This window comes from Mytilus edulis, chromosome 1, assembly GCF_963676685.1.
Source record: "Mytilus edulis chromosome 1, xbMytEdul2.2, whole genome shotgun sequence".
In the NCBI taxonomy this organism is placed as follows: domain Eukaryota; kingdom Metazoa; phylum Mollusca; class Bivalvia; order Mytilida; family Mytilidae; genus Mytilus; species Mytilus edulis.
In genome coordinates this window covers 18,867,167-18,890,357 of record NC_092344.1, presented here as the reverse complement: position 1 = coordinate 18,890,357, position 23,191 = coordinate 18,867,167, and the positions used below count along the sequence as shown (strand labels likewise).

At 31.5% G+C, this 23,191-nt stretch overlaps 1 protein-coding gene across 1 annotated transcript; it reads left to right on the top strand.

Moving 5' to 3' along the window:
* The first annotated feature begins 17 nt into the window (after window positions 1-17).
* Window positions 18-18,207, top strand: LOC139525788 (trifunctional enzyme subunit beta, mitochondrial-like). Its single transcript, XM_071321119.1, has 15 exons — window positions 18-184; window positions 1,327-1,383; window positions 4,687-4,813; window positions 6,001-6,032; window positions 6,411-6,478; window positions 7,761-7,848; window positions 9,164-9,354; window positions 10,382-10,474; window positions 11,962-12,049; window positions 12,854-12,978; window positions 13,593-13,720; window positions 14,096-14,183; window positions 14,593-14,667; window positions 15,124-15,288; window positions 18,008-18,207. Exons 1-15 carry the CDS (start codon window positions 130-132, stop codon window positions 18,041-18,043), a joined length of 1,416 nt encoding a protein of 471 aa, XP_071177220.1. The 5' UTR covers window positions 18-129; the 3' UTR covers window positions 18,044-18,207.
* Window positions 18,208-23,191: the final 4,984 nt, after the last annotated feature.

The window sequence follows — 23,191 nt, the reverse complement described above, 5'->3', positions numbered from 1 at the left end:
CGATAAATGAATGTTGTTTTATAGCCTCTTGTACAAACAGGCTTAATATCGTTTGACAAACTAAAGTTTTGACACAATCGACTATTTTCTTATAAGTCACGTGAAGTCCAACGGTCAACATCAACTGTCATGGCTGCCTCCATGAGAAGAACTGTTTTAGCCTTGAAACATCAAGCTTTACCTTGTAGGTTACTGATATAAACGCATAATATGTAGTAGTATGGTTGATTTGAAAATGTAGAAATACACGACAGCCTTCAACTTAAAAAACTTTGCAGACGTCGCATTTTCTGACTTGTCCGAAATGTTGCTCTTTGAAAAGAACGAACAAGACAGTGCTGTAAATTAAAATGCACAAACTTAAGGCATTTCACTCAGTGTATTACTGACTTGCTCATGCTCATGTTTAAAATCATAATTATTTCGGATCAATCACAGGCACTTGGACCCCCCCCCTTTTTTCATCTACAAATGTACCTTTTTTTAATAATTTTTATATGCTTTGCATATTAGGGAATACGTTGATATGATTGGTCAAGAGAACTTCCGGTGGTTGTTCTTGACGTTTATTTTTCGACGGACCTTAAATTCTTTTTGTAACCAATGTAAACAAGATAATTTGCAATGATGGGTGATTGAAACATAGTATCCTTGTGTATTGTATTTTCGACCTACTAACATATTTTTCGAATTTTCCTTTTATATGTTTGAACATAAATATACCTAATATTTTCAGAGTCGCTAGTATACTTGTGCATAAAATAATTGTATCAGAAATATATTTCGATCTTTAATTATTTTTTTTTATTTGAGTTCATTTGATCGATGACACCTTTGTTGACAAAAACAAGCGTCTTGTGTTTTCGACCTATCTAAAAAAACGGATCAAAAGTCGGAAACGATATGTCGTACAAATCCAGAATTGGTTATAAATTTGATACCAAAGTTTATATATCAAAGTGTTAGAGGCAATCAAAGTTATGACTTAATAAATTAAATGGTTAAATATACAACATAGAATATTATTTTGATGTCTTTTTTGGACAAGTTGTACACATTTCAGAATGAGGCACTTTTGAAGCCTTGCATGGTCTTGTATATGTTTCGGACCATATGAGTATTTGGACCATACGCGTATGGTCATGATGCGCATGGTCCGACCATACACATATTTTGACCATATAGGTATTTTTTTCAAATATGCATCACAAACATTTCAATAATACAATAAACTTTATCTTAAAAACAATAATGGTTACATGACAATGTATTAATTTAAATGACAACATAAGGGTTAATAAAAAAAATGTATTTTTTTTCTTGCAGTTAGTTTAAGATGTTTGAGCACCTCTGTGAATCACAGTCTTTGTGCACCAAGAAAAGGTATGTAATACATTTATAAAGAATGTGATATATGAGACTGTTTGAATTCAAATAAGTTTGAATATAAGTGTCAATAAAATTTCACAGCTCATACTGAAGTAGATATTTGTGGTTTTCTTCTAGAAAAACAAAGATGAAAAATTAGTTACTTTCTGGTCTGAATTATATATCATGTGGCTAAAAAGACTAAACAATCAATATAAAAAGGATATTTTGTTTAATTGATTTAAGTATTTTAATGTAATGTTTGCATACCTGTCAACCTGTGACGATGAATTGAAGAATGAAATCTCAGGTCATAACGCATACAAATTTTTTCGAGCTGAATTTCAGTATTTAGGGGACATTTTTCTCAAAATTAAAATCAGTTTCCATAACATGTTCACTTGGTTAAGTAATTTAAAATTTTATTAATCATTATTTCATTCCACTTTTAAAAGCATTTGATAAATTTGTGTAACAATCAAATCTCTTTTTGTTATTCATTTTTATTAATATTGCTACATGAACTTATTTAATGTGTTTCAGCCTCAAACATAATTTCCAGGGGCGGATCCAGCCATTTTAAAAAGGGGGGGTTCCTAACCCAGGACAAAAGGGGGGGGTTCCAACTATATGTCCCATTCAAATGCATTGATCGTCCAAAAAAAAGGGGGGGTTCAACCCCCCCTTTTTTTTGGACCAGGGCTCACGCTACCAGGCGACTTGGGCGAAGAAGTCGCCTTCCCGACCGTCACTTCGCTTTCCCCGACCCCCAAAAGCGAAAACAAGTCGCCCTGTTCTTGACGACAGTCGCTTTCAGTCGCTTCCGTCATCGGACATTTTCAATTTTTACCAAGTTGATGAAACAACAAATTTTTATTGATAATTAAAGAAATTCAGACATAAACGATTCATTATCTTTTGAAAAGAGGTTGAAGCATTGTCTTCGCAGTGTGTAGCAGGTTTTTTGATAAAAATACAACTTTTTATCACTTCGTGCATTTCCGCAAGACCGGTGCTTGTTACTCGAAAACGTACATCAACCTCAATTTCGGCGGCAAAATAAGTTTGTTACTTCATTTAAACGTGATAAAAGTTGCCTCCAGTAAATTTTAATCCATTTATTGCATTAAAAACGTCATGTTCCTTTCCAAATAACTTGTCAAACATCGTTTATTTTTGTAAATTTTCTTGCATTCGTCCGCCATTGACCGATTTCTAATCTCCGGATCTGAAGCGGACCAGCTATGACCGAAATCCGTACTTTTACAATAATTACTACGGACGCACGGATGGAACAGCTGACAGAAGAATATTGATCCCAAAGGGGAAAATTACGCATTCCACACGCATTAAGAGACTTTTGGTTACATCTAATTGTTTGGTGTATATAATTCCTTATATTTTTTATGGATTGTTTCAAACTATTGATTAAAGTTGCTTAACTCTGAGACTATTATACTAATATCAATATATTATGGCCCAGCTTAAGGAGGCTCGAGGGTATAAAAATTTTAGAAAAAAATCAAACATTTGTTTTTCATTACAAATTTTATTTATTTCCTTTTGTAGTTGTTACTTTATCATATGGTACAAAAATCATTCAAAACAATCAATTCGTGTTGGCCCCAGATGACTTTCAAAATGTATACATCATTGAAAAAGTTCCAAATTATCTCCCTTTGGTGAAAAAATGCCATTTTTTGGCTCTAAAATTGAAATATCTTTTTCAACTCATCGGTGACCTATCTTTTTTAATATAATTTCCATATAAGCTATACTTAAACTAAATTATTGTAAAATTTTAGCGATTTCTGTAATAAATTTCTTTTATTTCTTTCGATATTACCTTTATTTCTCCTATTACTTCAACAGAAAAAAAACGCCTTTACACAAATGTATGCTTCTTTCGAAGGCAGATTGTGAGCGCAAATGAACGGTGACCCTACTTTTTTATTTTATTTTTCTATTAACTATAAGATAAAGATCATTTATAGAAAAATATAGAGAAATCCTATATAAATGATTTAGACCCGCGAACCCCCTTAAATAACTTTTATATTTTTTTATGAGAAACACTGAATGTCATACACAAGATAATTTTGAATTAAATTGTAATTGATATATAATAATTTTTTTACATTTTTTTTAATATTTTTTTATTTTTTTAGTGCTAGATATTTAGTTGGTAGTTTCTCACAAGCTTAAACAACTTTTAATTTCAAATGTTACTTTAATTGTAATTTTTTTACTCAGATATGAATTGAACAGTATAAAAAGAACATTATTTACATATGACCCTTTATACTATTGTAAAATCCAAACATTGTATCGCACCGCGCGAATGAGCACTTCTCTTTCAAATCTCACCACTTCTCCCTATCAGTTTCAAAAAGAGAAGTCACTTCTCCCTATAATTCTGAAGTAGTGTGAGCCCTGGACAGTGATCCGCGCCTGATTTCTACACATGATGTATCTGTTGTTTGTGACTGGCGATACAGCCTTTTCACATTAGCTGTTTCTCTATTAGATTGTTGAAATTATAGTATAGTAAAATAAAGTCAAACAGTTAAAGGAAGTATAGATTGATAAAATAATTTTCAATATTTTTTTATAATTGTATTATTAAAGGTATAAAAATAATAATAAGTTATATTTCAATATGTATTTAAATTCTTTTTGTTTTAGATTTTATCTTTTTTACCCCAAAAAACGTAAATATAAGGAACAATTTTGAATGGTGACAAAAAAGGGAAAGTAAGTCATGTTGAAAAACGTTTGTAAAATAACAGTTAAATTTATCTACGACTTAAATCTAAGGTAATTGGTGTTAATTAACAGTGTGTTTGACACCAAAGCTGTCACGTGAAGCCATGCACTTAATGGGTAACTTAATTTTACATTTTACACAGCTAGCTGAACTTCCTGTTCAAGGAAGAATTACGATTTTGCCAGTATTTTAATGGAAAATCACTTATGATGAAATCAATCTTAGGCTAAAAAATCCATGTAAAAACGGGTCATTTTCGGAAATCCCGGGATATTCAATGACCCGGCGGGTGATCCCTCAGAATTGTGAAAATCTCGGGTCACACCCGCCGAATATGGGTCAGTTGACAGGTTAGCTGCGAAAAAGTAGCTCTATCATGTCTATTGTCTTTTGAATTTCTTTTTGTCAAAATCATCAAAAGGACCTTAAGAGCTACGTTTTTGCAGCTATTGAAAGGTATGTGTTTGTTAAAATAATATGTTTAAAAAATAATTCTTGCAGCTTGACTATATATTTGTATTAGAATTATAGACTTACCATTTATGTTTTAGAAAAGACTTTATCGAAGCCAGGAGTTAAAAATGTAGTTCTTGTTGAAGGAGTAAGAACTCCATTTCTGATGTCGGGAACAGATTATAAAAATTTAATGCCACATGACCTGGCAAGAGCAGCGTTACAGTAAGTATTTCATGGATAATTTTACACTGGTATTAAGAAAAAAAAGTTAAGTGAGAGCTGTGTATCATATATTGATAAATGCACCTTTAATTTACATGTATCAGATAACAAAACTTTAAATTCACATAAATATACAATACATTGTCAGAAATATAAAATTTAGTTTATAAGCTTTAGAAACAGAATGAAAAGCAAGGCTCACCGAGCTTTTCTCCTGTTTTATAACTAGTTCAAATAAATTTTATATTTTCGGAAGATGTATATATATTTATATAATAGTTCTTAAAAACTGGTCATTATCGTGATATATGGACTGTCCTACGGGCAGTCCATGTATCACGATGATGACCATTTTTTCAAGAACTATTATGTTTATTTCATTGAGAAACCATTTGGAAAATTCTCATAAATTCAAATGCCTAAAGCGAACTCGAGTAGTTGTATGATTTCTATGGCAAAGAGTGAAGACCAGTCGTAATAATACTGCCATTCATTTTAGTGCAGTTTTTCAGTATATAAATACTCAGTCAAGTTCTCTTTAATTTTATTATTAACGAAAACATTTAATAAACAATTCAACAACTGAAATATAATATTAAAAACAGGAACATGTTTTAAAAAAGGTACACATCTCTCTAAACAGAGAAACCACGCCCCATCGGTCATTAACAGAGAAACCACGCCCCAACGGTCATTATCAGACGGAAACCACGCCCCACCAGTCATTATCAGACAGAAACCATGCCCCACCGGTCATTATCATGTAAAAGTTCGTTAACGACCTGTTTTCTGGTCCGTTTTGTTCTGGTAATGACCAATGGAATTTATTACTGAAGAATTATGAATGTCATGTGACCCCTTTTTATCCAATAAGAGAATCTTATTCTCAACCGATATGAAATAAATATTGTTTTTATCTTGCAATATACACCCACCACTTAAAACTTTAGTTGTTAAAATTCAAATCATTGTGTTTAACTTTTAAAATAAATCAACATATTTTAATTTGTACTAGTACAAATAAACCAAATAACATTTGAGTGGTGTCAGTGTGTAAAATCATCATATTAGTAAATTTATTATTACAAATAAATGCATCAAGGTATATGGAAGTTGAATACATTTTAAAAAAAACAAGACTCTTTGAAGGCTTTATTATTTATCATTTTTATACTTTTTTTCTTCAGTGGATTGGTTAAAAAGTCAGGAGTAGACAAAGGTAAGTTAATACTAAATATTTGATTTAATATATTTCTGATATTTTGGAATTTTTATGATTGAAACTATTTTTTTGTGTGATTATGAGGACTTTTACACTGAACTTATTCCAAAATTTGGAGGTAGAGTAAACATTATCAAAATGGTGCCTTTAACCTTGGTTGTAATAAAAAAAAAAACATAGAATTTACTTAAAGATAGTATTAATAGGAATCTGCAAGCTTTCTCAATGACAAAATACATTGATTATTTTCTAAATAAAAAACATGTATGGATAAGGTTAATGAAACAGAAGTTGAAAAACTCGGCATCTGTGTGTTACCATACAGAATTGTGTAATAAAATATTAAGAACTAACGTAGAGATTTGAATTTTGTAGATATAGTTGATTACATTGTGTATGGAATAGTTATCCAGGAAGTAAAAACCAGTAATGTGGCAAGAGAGGTAAGGAAGGATTGATGTTATACTTTTTAACCGGATTTTTGTGACAAAAATGTCGGTTATTGATTTGGGGATGTACGGCGGGCGGGCGGGCAGTCGGGCGGGCGGGCGGGCGGCAATCAAATGTTGTCCGTGCATTAACTCATGAACCGTTCAACCAAAGCTTTTAAAATTTTAATATGTTATTACTGACAACTATTCGAAGGTCAAGTTCAATAATTGCGATTTTGACTTTTACCGTTCAGGAGTTATGGTTCTTGAAAGATTGAAAAATGGAGTTGTCCGTGCATTTACGCATGAACTGTTCTACCAAAGCTTCCCAAATTTTAATATGTTGTTACTTATGAAAGAATGGAGGTCAAGTTCAATAATGACGAATTTGACTTTTACCGTTCAGGAGTTATGGTTCTTGAAAGATTGAAAAATGGAGTTTCCAGTCGTGTCCGTGCATTTATGCATGAACTGTTCTACCAAAGCTTCCGAAATTTTAATATGCTGTTACTGATGACAAAATGGAGGTCAAGTTCAATAATGACGATTTTGACTTTTACCGTTCAGGAGTTATGGTTCTTGAAAGATTGAAAAATGGTGTTTCCCGTCGTGTCCGTGCATTTTCTCATGAACCATTCAACCAAAGCTTTTGAAATTTTAATATGTTGTTACGGATGACAAAATAGAGGTCAAGTTCAATAATGACGATTTTGACTTTTACCGTTCAGGAGTTATGGTTCTTGAAAGATCGTAAAATGGCGTTTCCATTCAGGTTGTTGCATTTACTCATGAACCATTCAATCTAAGCTTTTCAAATTTTAATATGTTGATACTGATGACAAAATGGAGGTCAAATTTGATATTGACGATTTTCACTTTCACCATTCATCAGTAATGGTTCTTGTGATATTGCCAGGACACAAATAAATGTTAATAAATCCGGTTTGCTGTCGTTGTGACAGCCTCTTGTTATCCTATTAATATTATATTAGATTTTATCAGACTTGTACTTATAAACATTTCAAGCAGACATGTAAAACTAATACACAATAATGATAGGCTGTATAAAAAAAGAAAATCAAATACAAAATATTAACAAATTCACCTATTATTTTGTCTGAAATTATGTTCATGTAGCTCCTATATTTATAACCTCAGATTTAAACCTAATCATTATATGGGAAAATACAGTAGGAAAAAAGAAATTGATTTCAGATAATCACAAAATTGCTCTGGTTGCAAAATATCTGTTGTGAATATCTCCAAACCATTCTATTCATCACTTTTATTTCAGGCAGCCCTTGGTGCTGGTTTTTCAGACAAAATACCATCTCATACTGTCACTCAAGCATGCATTTCATCAAACCAAGCTATTACTACAGGTATGTACAATCAATTGATTTTCTGTTAGGCTTGTAGCTTACCTAAAAAATTGTTACTGTCTTTCTTTTGTAAAGGTATGTTAGTCTTATCATGAATCTCTTAGGAAAAGTTGTTGAGGTTTGGTATGCATTGTTAAATCTCATATCAATGGAGATTATATAGCTTTGTCCAAACAAAAAACAGTAAACTTGTCATAATTTTTTTTTATGCCCCACCTACGATAGTAGAGGGGCATTATGTTTTCTGGTCTGTGCGTCCTTCCGTCCGTTCGTTCAGGTTAAAGTTTTTGGTCAAGGTAGTTTTTGATGAAGTTGAAGTCCAATCAACTTCAAACTTAGTACACATGTTCCTTATGATATGATCTTTCTAATTTAAATGCCAAATTAGACTTTTGACCCCAATTTCACGGTCCACTGAACATAGAAAATGATAGTGCGAGTGGGGCATCCGTGTACTGGGGACACATTCTTGTTTAAAGTTGTACCTATGACTGTATACCTGTACTGGGTTATCTATTTTTGCTTTCGATGTACAAATAGTCCTACAATGAATGCACCAAGGAAAGTGATATATAAAAATCATAAGTTTACATAGTTGACAGTTACAATTAAATTGTGTACAGTGATATATAATTTGCATAAACATGTACATCAAGACTAGAATTTCTGACATGTTTCCGTAAAAATTCAGAAATTTTAGTGTGCATTTATTTTTGAACTTTGGACAAAAAAAATGAATTATTTATTGATATATCTGAAAATGCTTCATACAAAAATGCTATCAAAATTTTAAAAGAAAGATTTAATAATTTTTGTGAAACCTATTAATACACAATTTTTATAATAAAAACAAATGGCTAAAAATACTGTTTGGATGGATAACCTTATTTGCCATATAATTGGAACGTACATTCAGTTGAATGAATAAATAGATATATCAGATAGATTACAATTTGTAAATCACCACTTAACAACATACACCAACCAACATGAACACTATTATTTCTTAAATTCATAAAACAAGATTTTAAGAACATGTGATTGCAAAATTCGCATTATGAAAACCAGTACAGAAGAAGCACTTTATTTAATGAATTTGTCATCTTGGTAATGCTGCTGGAAGATGAAAACTTGTATTCAATAAATTTAACACTGCTTTTAGATAAAAAAAATTATAATTATCTTTCAAGTTATTTGTTTGGACGAAAGTGCATTTAAAGCTTCCATTATCATGTTTTCTAGTGAGTTCTATAGAGCAATGAATGTTTATGACTTTGCTAAACCACTTTTATGGTATATTTCACTTGTATTGTAGGAATTGGGATGATTGCATCTGGTCAAATGGACACTGTGGTTGCTGGCGGTGTTGAATTTATGTCTGATGTACCTATAAGATTTAGTAGAAAGATGAGAAAGCATATGTTGTCTTTTCCTAAGGCAAAAACATTACCAGCAAAACTAGGTCTTTTCTCTCAGATGATTAAACCTTCCATATGGGCACCTGAGGTAAGTGTACTTTTATATACCAGAAGGACAATATATGATGAGATAATTTTTTTATGGCCCCGCAACTAAGTTTTCTGTGCCTTATAGTTTTACCCTTGTCCATAATTCTGTCATTCCGTATTTCAATCCTTCCGTCATTCTGTCATTCCGCAACAAACCATTATACATAGTTTTTCTCAGACGCCTTCAGGTGTTGGACTGATTTTTGGTATGTGAGCCAACCATGATAAGTTACAGATCAAGTTTAAGTTTCGTTCTGCTCCGCTAATTTTTGCCAAAATTAAGGGTTTACAACTTTGAAAATTGTTGAAAATCACAGTTATATGGACATTTGTCTATATCCCTCCAGATTTTGAGCTGATTTTTGATATGTGAGACTACCATCATGTTTGTGTCCACATGTGTTATTGAAATTGCAGATTTTTCAACTTTTTGAGACGGGCCATTTGTGTCGCTTCGACACATCTAGTGTAAAATATATATGGATAGATGGATGTTTTTTCAAATATATTGTGTGGGTGATTGTTATAAAAATGTACATTTTAAACCCCCTCATACACTTGATTCTGGAATATCTCTTGAGGCAGGGCTTCCAAAAAGGTAACCATGAAAGGGGATCAAGGGTAATGAATTTGGTCACAACAGCATCTTATTTTGATGTTTGTTTCTGTTACTGACAGAAAAAGGTACATTTTTATAGGTTCAGATATTGAACAGTGATTACTTTGAATTTCAGGTAGTGAAGGGACTAAAGTGTGAGCTATACTCTTTATTATAATGCAATTACATTCAGCGGACAAGAAATTTTGCTGTAATATACTTACTTTCTTTTAATATTGTAATAAATTAAATGTGTATTCTGTCAAAAGTATAGTAAAAAGTTTTACATATTCAGACATTATTTAAATTTTTATATGTGAAATTTTTTATATAACCACAACAATAAACTGAATTTAACCAATTGGATTGATTTGCTTATCAGAATGTCCAGAATGTAATATTCATGAAAAGTGTCTTTTATTTGTAGTTACCTGCTGTGGCTGAGTTTTCTACAGGTGAATCTATGGGTCATTCAGCAGACAGACTCTGTGCTACATTTGGTGTCACTAGAAAGGAACAGGTTAGTTATATTCTCATTGTGAAAAAGGGCTTAGAGGCTGAAAATGTACTCCTTGTTAAAACTGATCACAAGCCTGGTTATTTCAGTCAACTATTCATACATTGTTAAAACTAGACATGACATGATTATTTCAGTTAGATACATTTACATACTGTGAGACAAGGCTGTTTTCCTATGTTGCAATAATATTGATTGCCAATTTATAAGTAAAATAAATGTTTATGATATGATCAATAAAAGGATAAATATAGGTGGTAAGATATGCATTCCAGTGTTCTAGCCAGGATTTGAAAAGGGCAGGTTGCTAGTTAGAAAAAGGGCAATTTTACGCGTTAATTAATGTCACTGAAATTATTTAAGCCTCATAATTATAAATATGCATTCTTGAAATTAAAGTTTCAGTTAAAATGTAGTAATATTTTTCAATACTTTTGGCACAATTTCATATGGTTGACTTCATAAATCTATGGTCATGATGCTTAGACCCTTTTAGGAAGCTGTTTCCTACATATTATATAGTTGATGCTACTTCTTTTTTATCTTTTTTTTTATCTTTATTCTGTCTCACCAAGTATGAAAGCAGATATTGTGATTTTTTTATTATTATTTGCCCTTGATAGATCAGTTAATGGAAGTAAAGATGCAAAATATAATTTTCAAAATATTTATTTTTGAAGTATATTTAAGTGAAAATAATTTAATTTAATATTCTTATTTGCATTTGCATTAAATTAATTTTATATTTAATCCTTTTACAAAAAGAAACATAAATTTAAGGAATATATTGTGAACAGGTGATACATAAGGGGAAGTAACTCATTTTGTTGATATACACAAATTATGTATGACCTTAAGCTATTAAGGTAATTGGTGTTAATTAACAATGTGTTTGACACCGAAGCTGTCAGGAGAAGCCATACACTTAATGGGTTACTTAAATTGACAAGTTGCACAGGTAGCTGAACTTCCTGTTCATGGAAGAATTACGAATTTACTGGTATTTCAAAGGCAGAAATTGCTGATTTTTCCGCGATTAAAACGGCAGGGCGCCTGAGGGACGATAGAAAAAAGGCACGGGCGTCTATAAAAAAGGGCGACGCAGCACCCTGTTCAAACTTTGTAGCTAGAACACTGCATACAAGTCTTTAATTTCATTAGTTTTCATCTTCATAAATTTGTCGAACAATGGTTGTCATATATCTAGTTCATTCCTTGTAATAACTGATTGCTGTCAGAAAATCCAAATTTATAGTTAACATGTGTAAAGTTTTGAATATGTAAAAATGCACATGTTAGTACTGACAATGGACAGGTAACAACTGCTACATTTTCATGATGTATTTTGTTAAGATTTTTAAGCTGATTTATTAAATAAAAATGGGTTAATGATTTTTGGATGTACGGCTGGTAGGCCGCATGCCAAACAGTGTCTGTTCAATAGCATGAAACCCTTTGATGATTTTTTTTTAAATTTTCTTTTTATTTAGGACGATTTTGCTATAAGGTCACATACACTAGCAGCTGAGGCAACAGAGAAAGGATTTCTTAGTGATGTCATTACTTATAAAGTACCAGGTTTGTACATCCTTTTTATTGCATTACAATCTACAGACGACTGACTTTCTTTCAGTTTTGTATAGTATGCTTGAAAAAGTTGTTTAAAACATTCTCTATTAACTTTTCAAAATTCTCAAAGATTTTATACACAAATGAATTCAAGTTAAAGTTTTAAACCACTCAGTTAGAATACATGTTCCTCTAATCTTAGGAGACATTGAAATTTAATTGTGTTCCCATTGCACAAACTTTGATAAAGTGAAGAAACAATTTTTCTGCTGTAATAATGGTATCCAATATATAAAAAAGGAGAAGTAGTATGAATGCCAACCAAAGTTCAAATGACTTACTGTGGATTTGTTTATTTTCGTTATTCCAATTTTCGTGGATTAAGGAAAAATTGCATGTTCATGGATATTTAATTTTGTAGTTTTGCAGAAGTCTGTATACAAGCCTATATGAAATTTGTAATTTGTTTAATTTTGTGGTTCAACTGTACTCACGAAAGCAAGGAAAATTGGTATCAAATGAATAATAATGAATCCACAGTAGATAAAAGCAATTGTAGGTCACTGTTCCCCTCTTCAATAGACCACATTATTAAAAGATGAAAAGATATCCTGTTTTATTTTATAGGCTACATTTTCTACTATTTGTAAGACATTAATCTCATTAATTTTAATTTTTGTTCAGTTGGATTAAAAAAAACTGTTCAGAAAAACTTTTCAGCTCAGTATTGAATCAAGATTACAAAATGATGAAATTTGCAGGATTCTGACTGTTTATTAAGAACTGATAGCCACACATTTTATTTAAACATAGGAGTAGGCAAACCAGTGGTCAAAGATAATGGTATCCGACCATCATCATATGAAAAAATGGCAAAGCTGAAACCAGCGTTCATCAAACCTCATGGAACAATCACTGCTGCTAATTCATCATTTCTGGTTTGTATTTTTAGATAACAATTAAAAAATATATCAGATGAAATTGACAATTAACAAATATATCAGATAAAACTGACAGATAAAATTGACAAATGAAATTGACAATTAACAAATATATCAGATAAAAATCATGAAATTGACAATAAACAAATATATCGGATGAAATTGAAATTTATAACACCATTTGGATGAGAAGTATGTAAATGTGCAATCTTTATGTTATTTATGTAAATTTAAATTCAATGATGTCATATGGAAATCCACCAATGTATAGATTATAAGTTTCCTACTGACAGAAGTCTAAGAGGACTTTAGGTTTGCACTCTGTCTGGTTTTTTTCGTGCTCAAAGATATTGATTAGATATTTGGTTTATTGTTTTATCATGACAAGTTACAGGTCATGTTCAATTTTCATGATTTTAGCTTTTGTTCAGTTAAAGTCCCTTCACTAGAATTAAATTTTGATGAAATATTTATTAATAAGTAGATTTCATCAATAAAATTGATAGTTATTTTTGGGCATGAGTTTTGAAAATCTCAAATTTCATTGACATTTTTTTGTCAAGAATGATTTAAACTCTCTCTAATCATCTTTGTGTTAATTTTTCCTTTAGACTGATGGTGCATCAGCTTGTCTGATCATGTCAGAAGAGAAGGCTTTGGCTATGGGATTAAAACCTAAAGCTTACCTCAGAGATTATGTATATGTCTCACAAGACCCAAAGGACCAGCTATTGTTAGGGTAAGTTTTAATTTGTTTATCTTACCTGCAACAAGTTAACTGAAAAAAAGAAATGAAATCAGTGATTTGTTGCGTAGATTTTTTTTATAGTAAAATATTCATTTAGCAAGGGGAAATAACTTCTGCATTATTTTTCTTAGGCAGAATACTGTGTTTAATATGAGAATTCTTTTTTAGTTGTTTGGGTTACCATAACTGTGATGCTGGAATATAAAAATGAATTGGTAATGTAACTTTTTTTGTCCATGTCCATATGGATTTCATTTGAACTTCAGTCAATAGTTGAGGGGTATGTATTGTGGTATTATTTTTTTATGATCTTGCTTACCTTAACCGCCTCATTTCACACTAAAATTATCTTCATTATTTTTCCAGACCAACTTATGCAACACCTAAAGTTTTAGAAAGAGCTGGATTGACCATGAACGACATTGATGTATTTGAATACCATGAAGCTTTTGCTGTAAGTTTATATGTATAGATTATTAAATTCCCTTTTTCCATATTGGCCCTGGTATCATTCCAAGACTCCCATATCAGCCTGAGGCTTTACTTATTAATTGACGAAGAATTTTGGCAGTCAACATTACACTTAACACTGTGATCAGCAGCCATACTGTGGATTATTTTTAATTCGTGGGTATCAGTTTTCATAGATTCTGCAGACACATCATATTGGAAATTTGTAATTTGTTGAACATATGACTTTGTGGTTCACTGTCCTGTATCCACATAACCCACGAAAATTGGTATCCAACAAATAATACTAAATCCACAAAAAGTTATAGGAAAAAGCCAAACCAGATTGATCAATACATAATGTATAATATAGCTTTGATAAATTCAACCATGTCAGAATTTTATAATTTCAGGGACAAATTTTAGCAAACTTGAAAGCTATGGACTCAGATTACTTTGCCAAAACACAGATGGGAAGAAAAGCAAAGGTGAATATGTGTTTTCTATGTGTCTTTAAAAATTTAATTTCAAAATTACCAGATATATATGTTAACACTTAATGGATACTTTCATTAAGTGTTAAGTAAGTGTCTACTGGAATATGAAACTTTTCTATTTGAAATAAAGAAAAGTAATGAAAAATTTATAAAATTCGTCACAGTTACTTGTAACAGTATTACTTTACATTCTGAATTAGTAACAATAAAAATAAAGCTACATTATTACCAATCTTCTAAATTCTAAATAGATTAATCTTAGTTGTTCATTTTTTCATCACTTAAGAAGTAAAACTGTGTGTAAGTAGATGATTTCATTTGTCATGGATTTTTGTCAGATTTATGGTATTTTCACTCACTTGGGTACGATTAAGGGATTGAACCAATTTTCCTAGGCTTATTTTACCAAGAGCAAAGTTTTTATGATTGACATTGTATTATTTACAGGTTGGTATTCCTCAAATGGAGAAATTTAACAACTGGGGAGGATCTTTATCAATAGGACATCCATTTGGTGCTACTGGTGTGAGACTGGTCACAACAGCTGCCCACAGATTACAACAAGAAGATGGACAGTTTGCATTAGTTGCAGCTTGTGCTGCTGGGGGCATTGTAAGTTATTGTCATATAATATAGATGTATAATTGCAACTACAGATATAAATTACAGGATATGAATTACTTATAACAAATGCGAAAAACTACCTGATATACTATTACCCTGGTATACACTAACCGTATGTCTTTATTTTTATGCCCCACCTACGATAGTAGAGGGGCATTATGTTTTCTGGTCTGTGCGTCCTTCCGTCCGTCCGTTCATCCCACTTCAGGTTAAAGTTTTTGGTCAAGGTAGTTTTTGATGAAGCTGAAGTCCAATCAACTTGAAACTTAATACACATGTTCCTTATGATATGATCTTTCTTATTTTAAAACAAAATTAAACTTTTGACCCCATTTTCAGGGTCCACTGAACATAGAAATTAAAAGTGCGAGTTTCTGGTTAAAGTTTTTGGTCAAGGTAGTTTTTGACGAAGCTGAAGTCCAATCAACTTGAAACTTAGTACACATGTTCCCTTTTGGTTGATCTTTTTACTTTTAAGGCCAAATTAGATTTTTTACCCAATTTCACGGTCCATTGAACATGGAAAATGATAATACGAGTGGGGCATCCGTGTACTTTGGACACATTCTTGTTGTACAAGAGATGTGTGTGTAGTAGGTGGTTTTCTATGATAACGAATAACACCAACAAGAGCTAAGGGTTCTGATGCTTTATTGTACCAGCAGATAAATCAAGTCTGAAATAGCAATACAACATTTATAAATAACAAGCTATTTCATATAACATAAATATAATACTTTTACGAATATCACAGGTTATATAATACAGAAATATAGTAAATAATACCTTTAACTGTTATTAACTAAATAGCAAGTAAAATGTATTGCAAGTAGAAAATGTTCAGTGTTTATATTCAATGAAATTGACATCGGGTGTCACGTGTACTTTTACAATAGCTTGACCTTTGTCTATATACTAAATCGGAAAGTAATTTGTGTTTACCTGTAACTGTGTATTTGTATTCAATACTGGTTTACCTTACAAACGGTATATAATAAATGTTATATCTACATTTATTAATAATGACTTCATTAAAATATATAATAGGTATAATAATTAACTACATAATATCATACAACAATCATAAAGTTGCAAATATAATAATCATAAAGACTTATGATGTCAATATTATCTATTCGTTAAAAGCTCCAAACTAACGGGAGGTAAGTCATGTTTACAATACAATATAAACAATGCTAAACTATAAATAAATATACTCTTACCACTTGTGGAGTGAGTTGTACTGATACGGTTAACGGCACATCATATAAACATCACACAATCATGTGTTCTACATAATTACATTACATGGAGTCCTGAAACCAAAATACGAACATAAATACTCGGACTCTATTTATAAAAATATACAACGTAACAAATATTCTTTACTCATTCATATTTGTACTTGATAAAAACTATTCACTACAAAACTATTACTTTATATAAATGGAAACACTTTTCCGTCTTTCACTTAATAAGCCGCCATTTATAAAATATAGACTATTCATGACAATAATCAAATAGTAATGTACGCAAATTAACAATACAATTCTACCGTGGCAAATAAACCGTAGATTATAAAATCATTTACTTCTAGCTTAATAAAATACTATCATGTACATCTCGTGTACTTGTGTTACATACATGCGATATGAGGAGAACATTACAAGACTTACAAGACAAAATAGAAACTTTACTAGAATCTCATTTACGTGAAAAATATAAATAATGTTAATAAAGAAGTAACTTACAGTATTCTATAATAATGTTGTCCAAAATATATAAGGTTTACAGGTAAACTATGTGGTCAATATAAACAGATAAATTCAATGGAATGTCATGGCTATCGTCCCGTGGAAATGTACAGGTACAAAACAAAGGAAATTAAACTTAACCGGGAAATATAAACAGCCAATCAAATAGAACAATTCAAGTAAATCCCTAATGAATATTCATAGAAAATAACGTGAATATTACTATACATAAAAGTAAATTTTTGCAAGTAATGATTTAACCAAAATACTATATTCAAAATATGGAATTAAGCTTTTATAATAAACATAGTAATTAAATAGATGATTTTTACAATATATAAAATAATCATAAAAATCACTCTGCTACATGTGCATGTCATGGCGCTAATAGCAAATTTGCCCCATGTTTGGACATTGTAATTACACAATGCAATATTATTATTTTACACAACTGTCAGCAGCAATATAAAGGAGTGCCTTTAAAGGGAGTCTTCCTTAAAAAAAGATTGACTAAAAGCTGCCATTTGAATTTTAATACACACTTGACAAATGAGCAAGCATGAAGTGTAGAACTGGTTAATCCAAATGTTCAAAATCATTAATTAAAAACTAAAAAAAAATGTCCATGATAACCACTGTGGAATTATGTACATTATGTAATACAACTCCACAGAGACAAAAGAGTTCACACATTGATATTTATAAATGTCATTCAAGCATAATCTTCAACAATGAGACATGCACCTTAAACAATACAGAAATGTCTAGACTACTGCAGTGTAAAAGTAACTTTTCCAGCATTAATTAGATGCAGATATATTTGAGATAAATAACATCAGCTGATAACCATGTTTCCATTAAGATCGGCGCATCTTACACACTAAATATCAGCTGAAAATTACTGTAAACAAAACCACAACATGTATATGATTGTTTATCTTTTATTTTTGCAGGGCCATGGAATGCTTGTAGAAAGATATCCATCATAATGTAGGATTCAGACATTTAGTGGCATAATCATTATTCATCCTCAAAGGATATATTGGTCATAATTGTAAATTATTGTACATGAGGACACTGTGATATTTATTTCATCAGATCTGTATTCTGTTTTGCTAAGATAAGAGTTATTATTAAATAATGAATGATTTAATGTGTGCTTCTCTTATGATTTGCCAGCTAAGATGTATCCAGACATGAAAAAGGCGTTGTTGAATTCTTTATATTCAGATGATGAGATACTGGAAGACACAGTTTGTCACTTGAACAGGTTCATTAGGTGTCTTGGTGCCTGTCGTCGTTAACTTTTCCAAAAATCTCCTCTGAAACTAAATGGTTAAATTTAACCAAACTTGGCCACAATCCTCATTGGGGTATCTAGTTTAAAAAAAAATGTGTCCGGTGACCCGGCCAACCAACCAAGATGGCCATATGGCTAAAAATAGAACATAATGGTAAAATGTAAATTTTGGCGTATATCTCTGAAACCAAGGCATTTAGACCAACTGGACATGTGGTAAAATTGTTTATTAGGTCAAGGTCTATCAACCCTGAAATTTTCAATTGAATCGGACAACCTGTTGCTGCCCCTGAATTGGTAATTTTGAGGAAATTTTGCAGTTTTTGGTTATTATCTTGAATATTATTATAGATAAAGATATACTGTAAACAGCAATAAGGTTCAGCAAGTAAGATCTACAAATAAGTCAAATAACCAAAATGGTTAGTTGACCCCTAAAGGAGTTATTGCCCTTTATAGTCAATTTTTAACAAATTTTCATATTTTACAAAAAAATCTTCTCCTCTGAAACTACTTGGACAAGGTTTAACCAAACTTGTCACAATCATCATTAGGGTGTGTAGTTTAAAAATTTGTCCGATGACCCCGCCTGGGAACTAAGATGGCAGACATGGCTTAAAATAGTACATAGGGTAAAATGCAGTTTTCAGCTCATATCTTAGAAACCAAGGCATGTAGTGCAAATCTGACTGAATTAATTTGTTCATCAGGTCAAGGTCTATCTGCCCTGAAATTTTCAGACCAATCTGGCAACCCGTTGTTGGGTTGCTGCCCCTGAATTTGTAATTTTAAGAACATTTTGCCGCTTTTGGTTATTATCTTTAATTTATTATAGATAGAGATAAACTGTAAACAGCAATAACGTACAGCAAAGTAAGACCTGCAAATAAGTCAACATGATCAAAATGGTCATTTGACCCATTAAGTAGTTTTACAAAATATTTTAACTACTAAGTTCATTATAGATAGAGATAGTTGTAAGCAGCAAGAACGTTCAGTAAAGTAAGATCTACAAACACATCACCATAACCAAAACACAATTTTGTCATGAATCCATCTGTGTCCTTCGTTTATGATATGCACATAGACCAAGGTGAGCGACACAGGCTCTTTAGAGCCTCTAGTTTTTTATCAACTTTGTCCTCAAACTGGAAGTAGCCTTTTTGTGACCCTTGTCTTGTGAAAGCACTTATAGTATATGTATTCCATCATGTTTGGGGAACTTCAATACTTAATTGAAAGGAGGTGCTGCTGGGGTTCTGTTACCCCACTTAGATCTTAAAATTGTATACCTTATCTTATATTGCATAGGTAAAATGTACCCTTTTCCCTTATTGTTGGGGTTTGGGTAGTGTGTTGAATAGTGGAATATTTGAGGCTTAATGTAATGTTTACTTACTGTGAGACATTCTTTCGTCTGCAAAAAAATTACAGCTTTTCATATCACAAGTAGGGGAAACTTAATTGACTTTATCATATATTTATTACATATTTTCAAGCCGGAAAATGTGACCTTTTTTAGCGGCACATCCTATAACCTTTTCAAAAGTTTATATCCAAAACATTGAATATAGAAAAAGTTATTTTCCAGAGGTCAGCAGTATAATGTTTTCACAATTTGTTAGTTTTACATGTAATATTTTTTTATATCAAAATTGTTTATATTAATGGATTGCAACTTAATGTAATGACCTTGGCCATTCTTTTTTAGGCAACAAAAACTAGAGTAAAAACATTGAAAATTTGAAATGGTTATTTTTGCTACATGCATATTCCCAGTATTTTTGCCTATGCACAATTAATTGCAGGAAAAAAAGAGGTTATTTTTGTTGGTGGAAGAAAAATGATTGGAGCAGAACTCCTATATCTTAAAAAAAATATTCATAAGCAATACTTTTTTTCCTAAATGATGAAGTACCCTGTTTTACTATTATCTTATTATTACAACTGATTTTAAATAGTAGAAAACATTTTTTGTATGATTCAATTTCGTTCATCTTTGTCATATAAGGGGGAGATAACTTAAAAAACCTTGATTTTACAAAAAAAAAAATAGGTATGTAATTTACCTTTTTTGTTTTGTAGAAAGAAAAAAAAATGAGGTCAGAAAGCTTATTTGAAAATCATCTTCTAATATTTTATAATAATTTCTCTCATTTAGCTTTCTAAATTGGTTTTACCATATGTAATCTATTCAAATCAGACAATTTTGCAAAATCTGTAGCTTCAAAAAAAAAGTTTGGCCTATCCTTTCATTATATTTTGTTTTAAAGCAAGAAATTAACTACATCGTAGCCAATTATTTTAACAAGAGTGCACACAGTGAAATCTGGTCTGCTTTACTCGCCATTGATTTTATGTTGAAAGTCTAAGGATGAAGGTTTTACTAAAAGTACAACAACTGAACATTTTTAAAAAGCCTTGGCAATGAGGTCAAGGTCAGATAAATCCTAACATGTACACCTTACAATTATTCAATACACCAAATATTGAGTTTTGCTATTGCTTATGGTAATTAAAAAAAACAAAAAACACAAAGTGCACATTCTGAAGTATTGCGCCTGCTTTTTTGACAAAGCGATTTTATGTTAATATTCCTATATACAAAGACTACAAGTATGCCATAAACTTAACATTTAACATAATTCAAGAAAATGAGGTCAAGGTTAGATAATCTAGACATGCAATACATGTACACCTTACAAACATTCCATACACCAAATATAATTGACCCATTGCTTATTGTTTCTAAGAAACAAATACAAATGTATTAAAAAGAAAAAAAAACACTTAAATTTAACCACTGAACCATGAAAATGAGGTAAAGGTCAGCAACACCTGCGTGTTCAACATGTACACCTTACAATCCTTGAATACACCAGATATAGTAGATCTATTGCTTAAAGAATTTGATTGATGGACTTGATCTTGAAAACTTAACCTTGTAAATTAATCTATGTAATGATGCCAAGGTCAGATGAAAACTGCAACAGGAATGAGGACCCTGTAAGGTACACATACTAAATGCAGTTATCCTAGTACTCATAAGAGAGAAATTAGAATTAAATAAAATCTGAACTTTTTTAAGAAATAGTTGGTGAAACATAAAAATGGGTGCAAGGTCAATGGACATATTTTATACGACCCCAAAAAATTTTGGGGATCGTATAATGGTATGATGTCGTCCGAAGACACATTGGTTTCCGGATATTAACTTTAGTTTAAGTGAATAGATCTTTATGAAATTTTTTCAGAAGGTTCAATACCACAAAAGGAAGGTTGGGATCGATTTTGGGGATGATGGTCCTAACCGTTTAGGAATAAGGGGCCCAAAAGGGGCCCAAAACAAACATTTTTCTAGTTTCAGGATAATAACTTATGTACAAGTATTTCAATTGCTCTGAAATTATACCACAATGTTTAAAACCACAAGTAGAATGTTTGAATTCATTGAAGGGGTTATGGTGCCAAAGTTTAGGAATAAAGGGCCAAAAAGGGGCCAAAACAAGCATTTTTCTAGTTTCCAGACAATAACTTGTGTGTAATTGTATGGATCTCTCTGAAATTGTACCACAATGTACCATATAACAAAGGGGAGGCTGGGATTTAGTTTTGGGTTAATTGCCCAAAATATGTAGGAATTAGGGGCTAAACAAGGGCAAAAAAAGCATGTTTCTTGTTTCCAAACAATCATGACAATAACTTGTGTTTAAGTTTATGGATCTCTCTGAAATTGTACTACAAGGTTCAATACTACAAAAGAAAGCATGGGATTGAGTTTAAGGGTTATTGCTCCAAGGGGGGTTTCAATAAATTGGGGGGGGGGATTTTTTGTTTACCATTTTTTTAAGGGATTCCTTTTATTTTCAAAATATTTCGAATTTTGAAAAGTTTCAAGAAGAAATCTTCAATTGCACAGTATTGTGTTATAGATTAGTTAGATCTTTGCCCACATTATTTTGTGACAAAAACCTATATTATGTCAAAAATTTGATCACAATCCAACTTCAGACAGTATCAAGCTTAAATATTATGACCAAATTTGCCCCAACTGTTCAGAGTTTGACCACTGGGGTTGTATAAAGCTGGGCCCTGTGGAGCACCTAGTTGTTGTTCGGATATACAATTTCCCTGTCAAATCAACTCTGTTTTTCTTAGATGTATTTCTATTTGTATCCATCTGATGGTTTACCCGGTAAGCATTTTTCAACTGATTTTTATAGTTTGTTCTTTTGTTGTACTGTTACACCACTGTCTCAGGTTAGGGGAGGGTTGGGATCCACCCCAACATGTTTAACCTGCCACATTCTGTATGTAATGTGCCTGTCCCAAGTCAGAAGCCTTTAATCCAGTGGTTGTCGTTCGTTGATGTTACAAATTTGTTTTTGTTCATTTTTTGTAGATAAATTAGGTTGTTTGTTCACTCGCGTTTGAATTGTTTTACATTTGTCATTTCGGGGCCTTTTATAGCAAACTATAGAGTATGGACTTGACTCATTGTTGAAGCCTGTACGGTGGACTATAGTTGTTTAAAATTTCTGTGTCATTTGGACTCTTGTGGAGAGTTGTCTCAATGGCAATCCTACCACATCTTTTTTATATATGACCAATGGAAACTTTATGACATGAAGCATCCAGGTCATCCACCTTTCTAAAATATGAAGCTTTTTTAAGTGGTAAGTCACAATCCATATGGTCCAAAAACATTGACCGATATACCATGAAAATGAGGCAAGATGAAATCTGACTGACATGTACTCCTTACTAGCATTTCATACACCACATATAGTTGAACTACTACAGACCTAATCATCTTATTTTTTTAAGAGGTTGAGGA

What these genes read in the sequence shown, in the direction of transcription:
- LOC139525788 (XM_071321119.1), top strand. Translation starts at nt 130, where the DNA reads ATGGCTGCCTCCATGAGAAGAACTGTTTTAGCCTTGAAACATCAAGCT. An exon ending in AAACCAAGCTATTACTACAG is followed by an intron (nt 7,849 to 9,163) that starts GTATGTACAATC and finishes CTTGTATTGTAG; the next exon opens with GAATTGGGATGATTGCATCT. An exon ending in GTGTCACTAGAAAGGAACAG is followed by an intron (nt 10,475 to 11,961) that starts GTTAGTTATATT and finishes CTTTTTATTTAG; the next exon opens with GACGATTTTGCTATAAGGTC.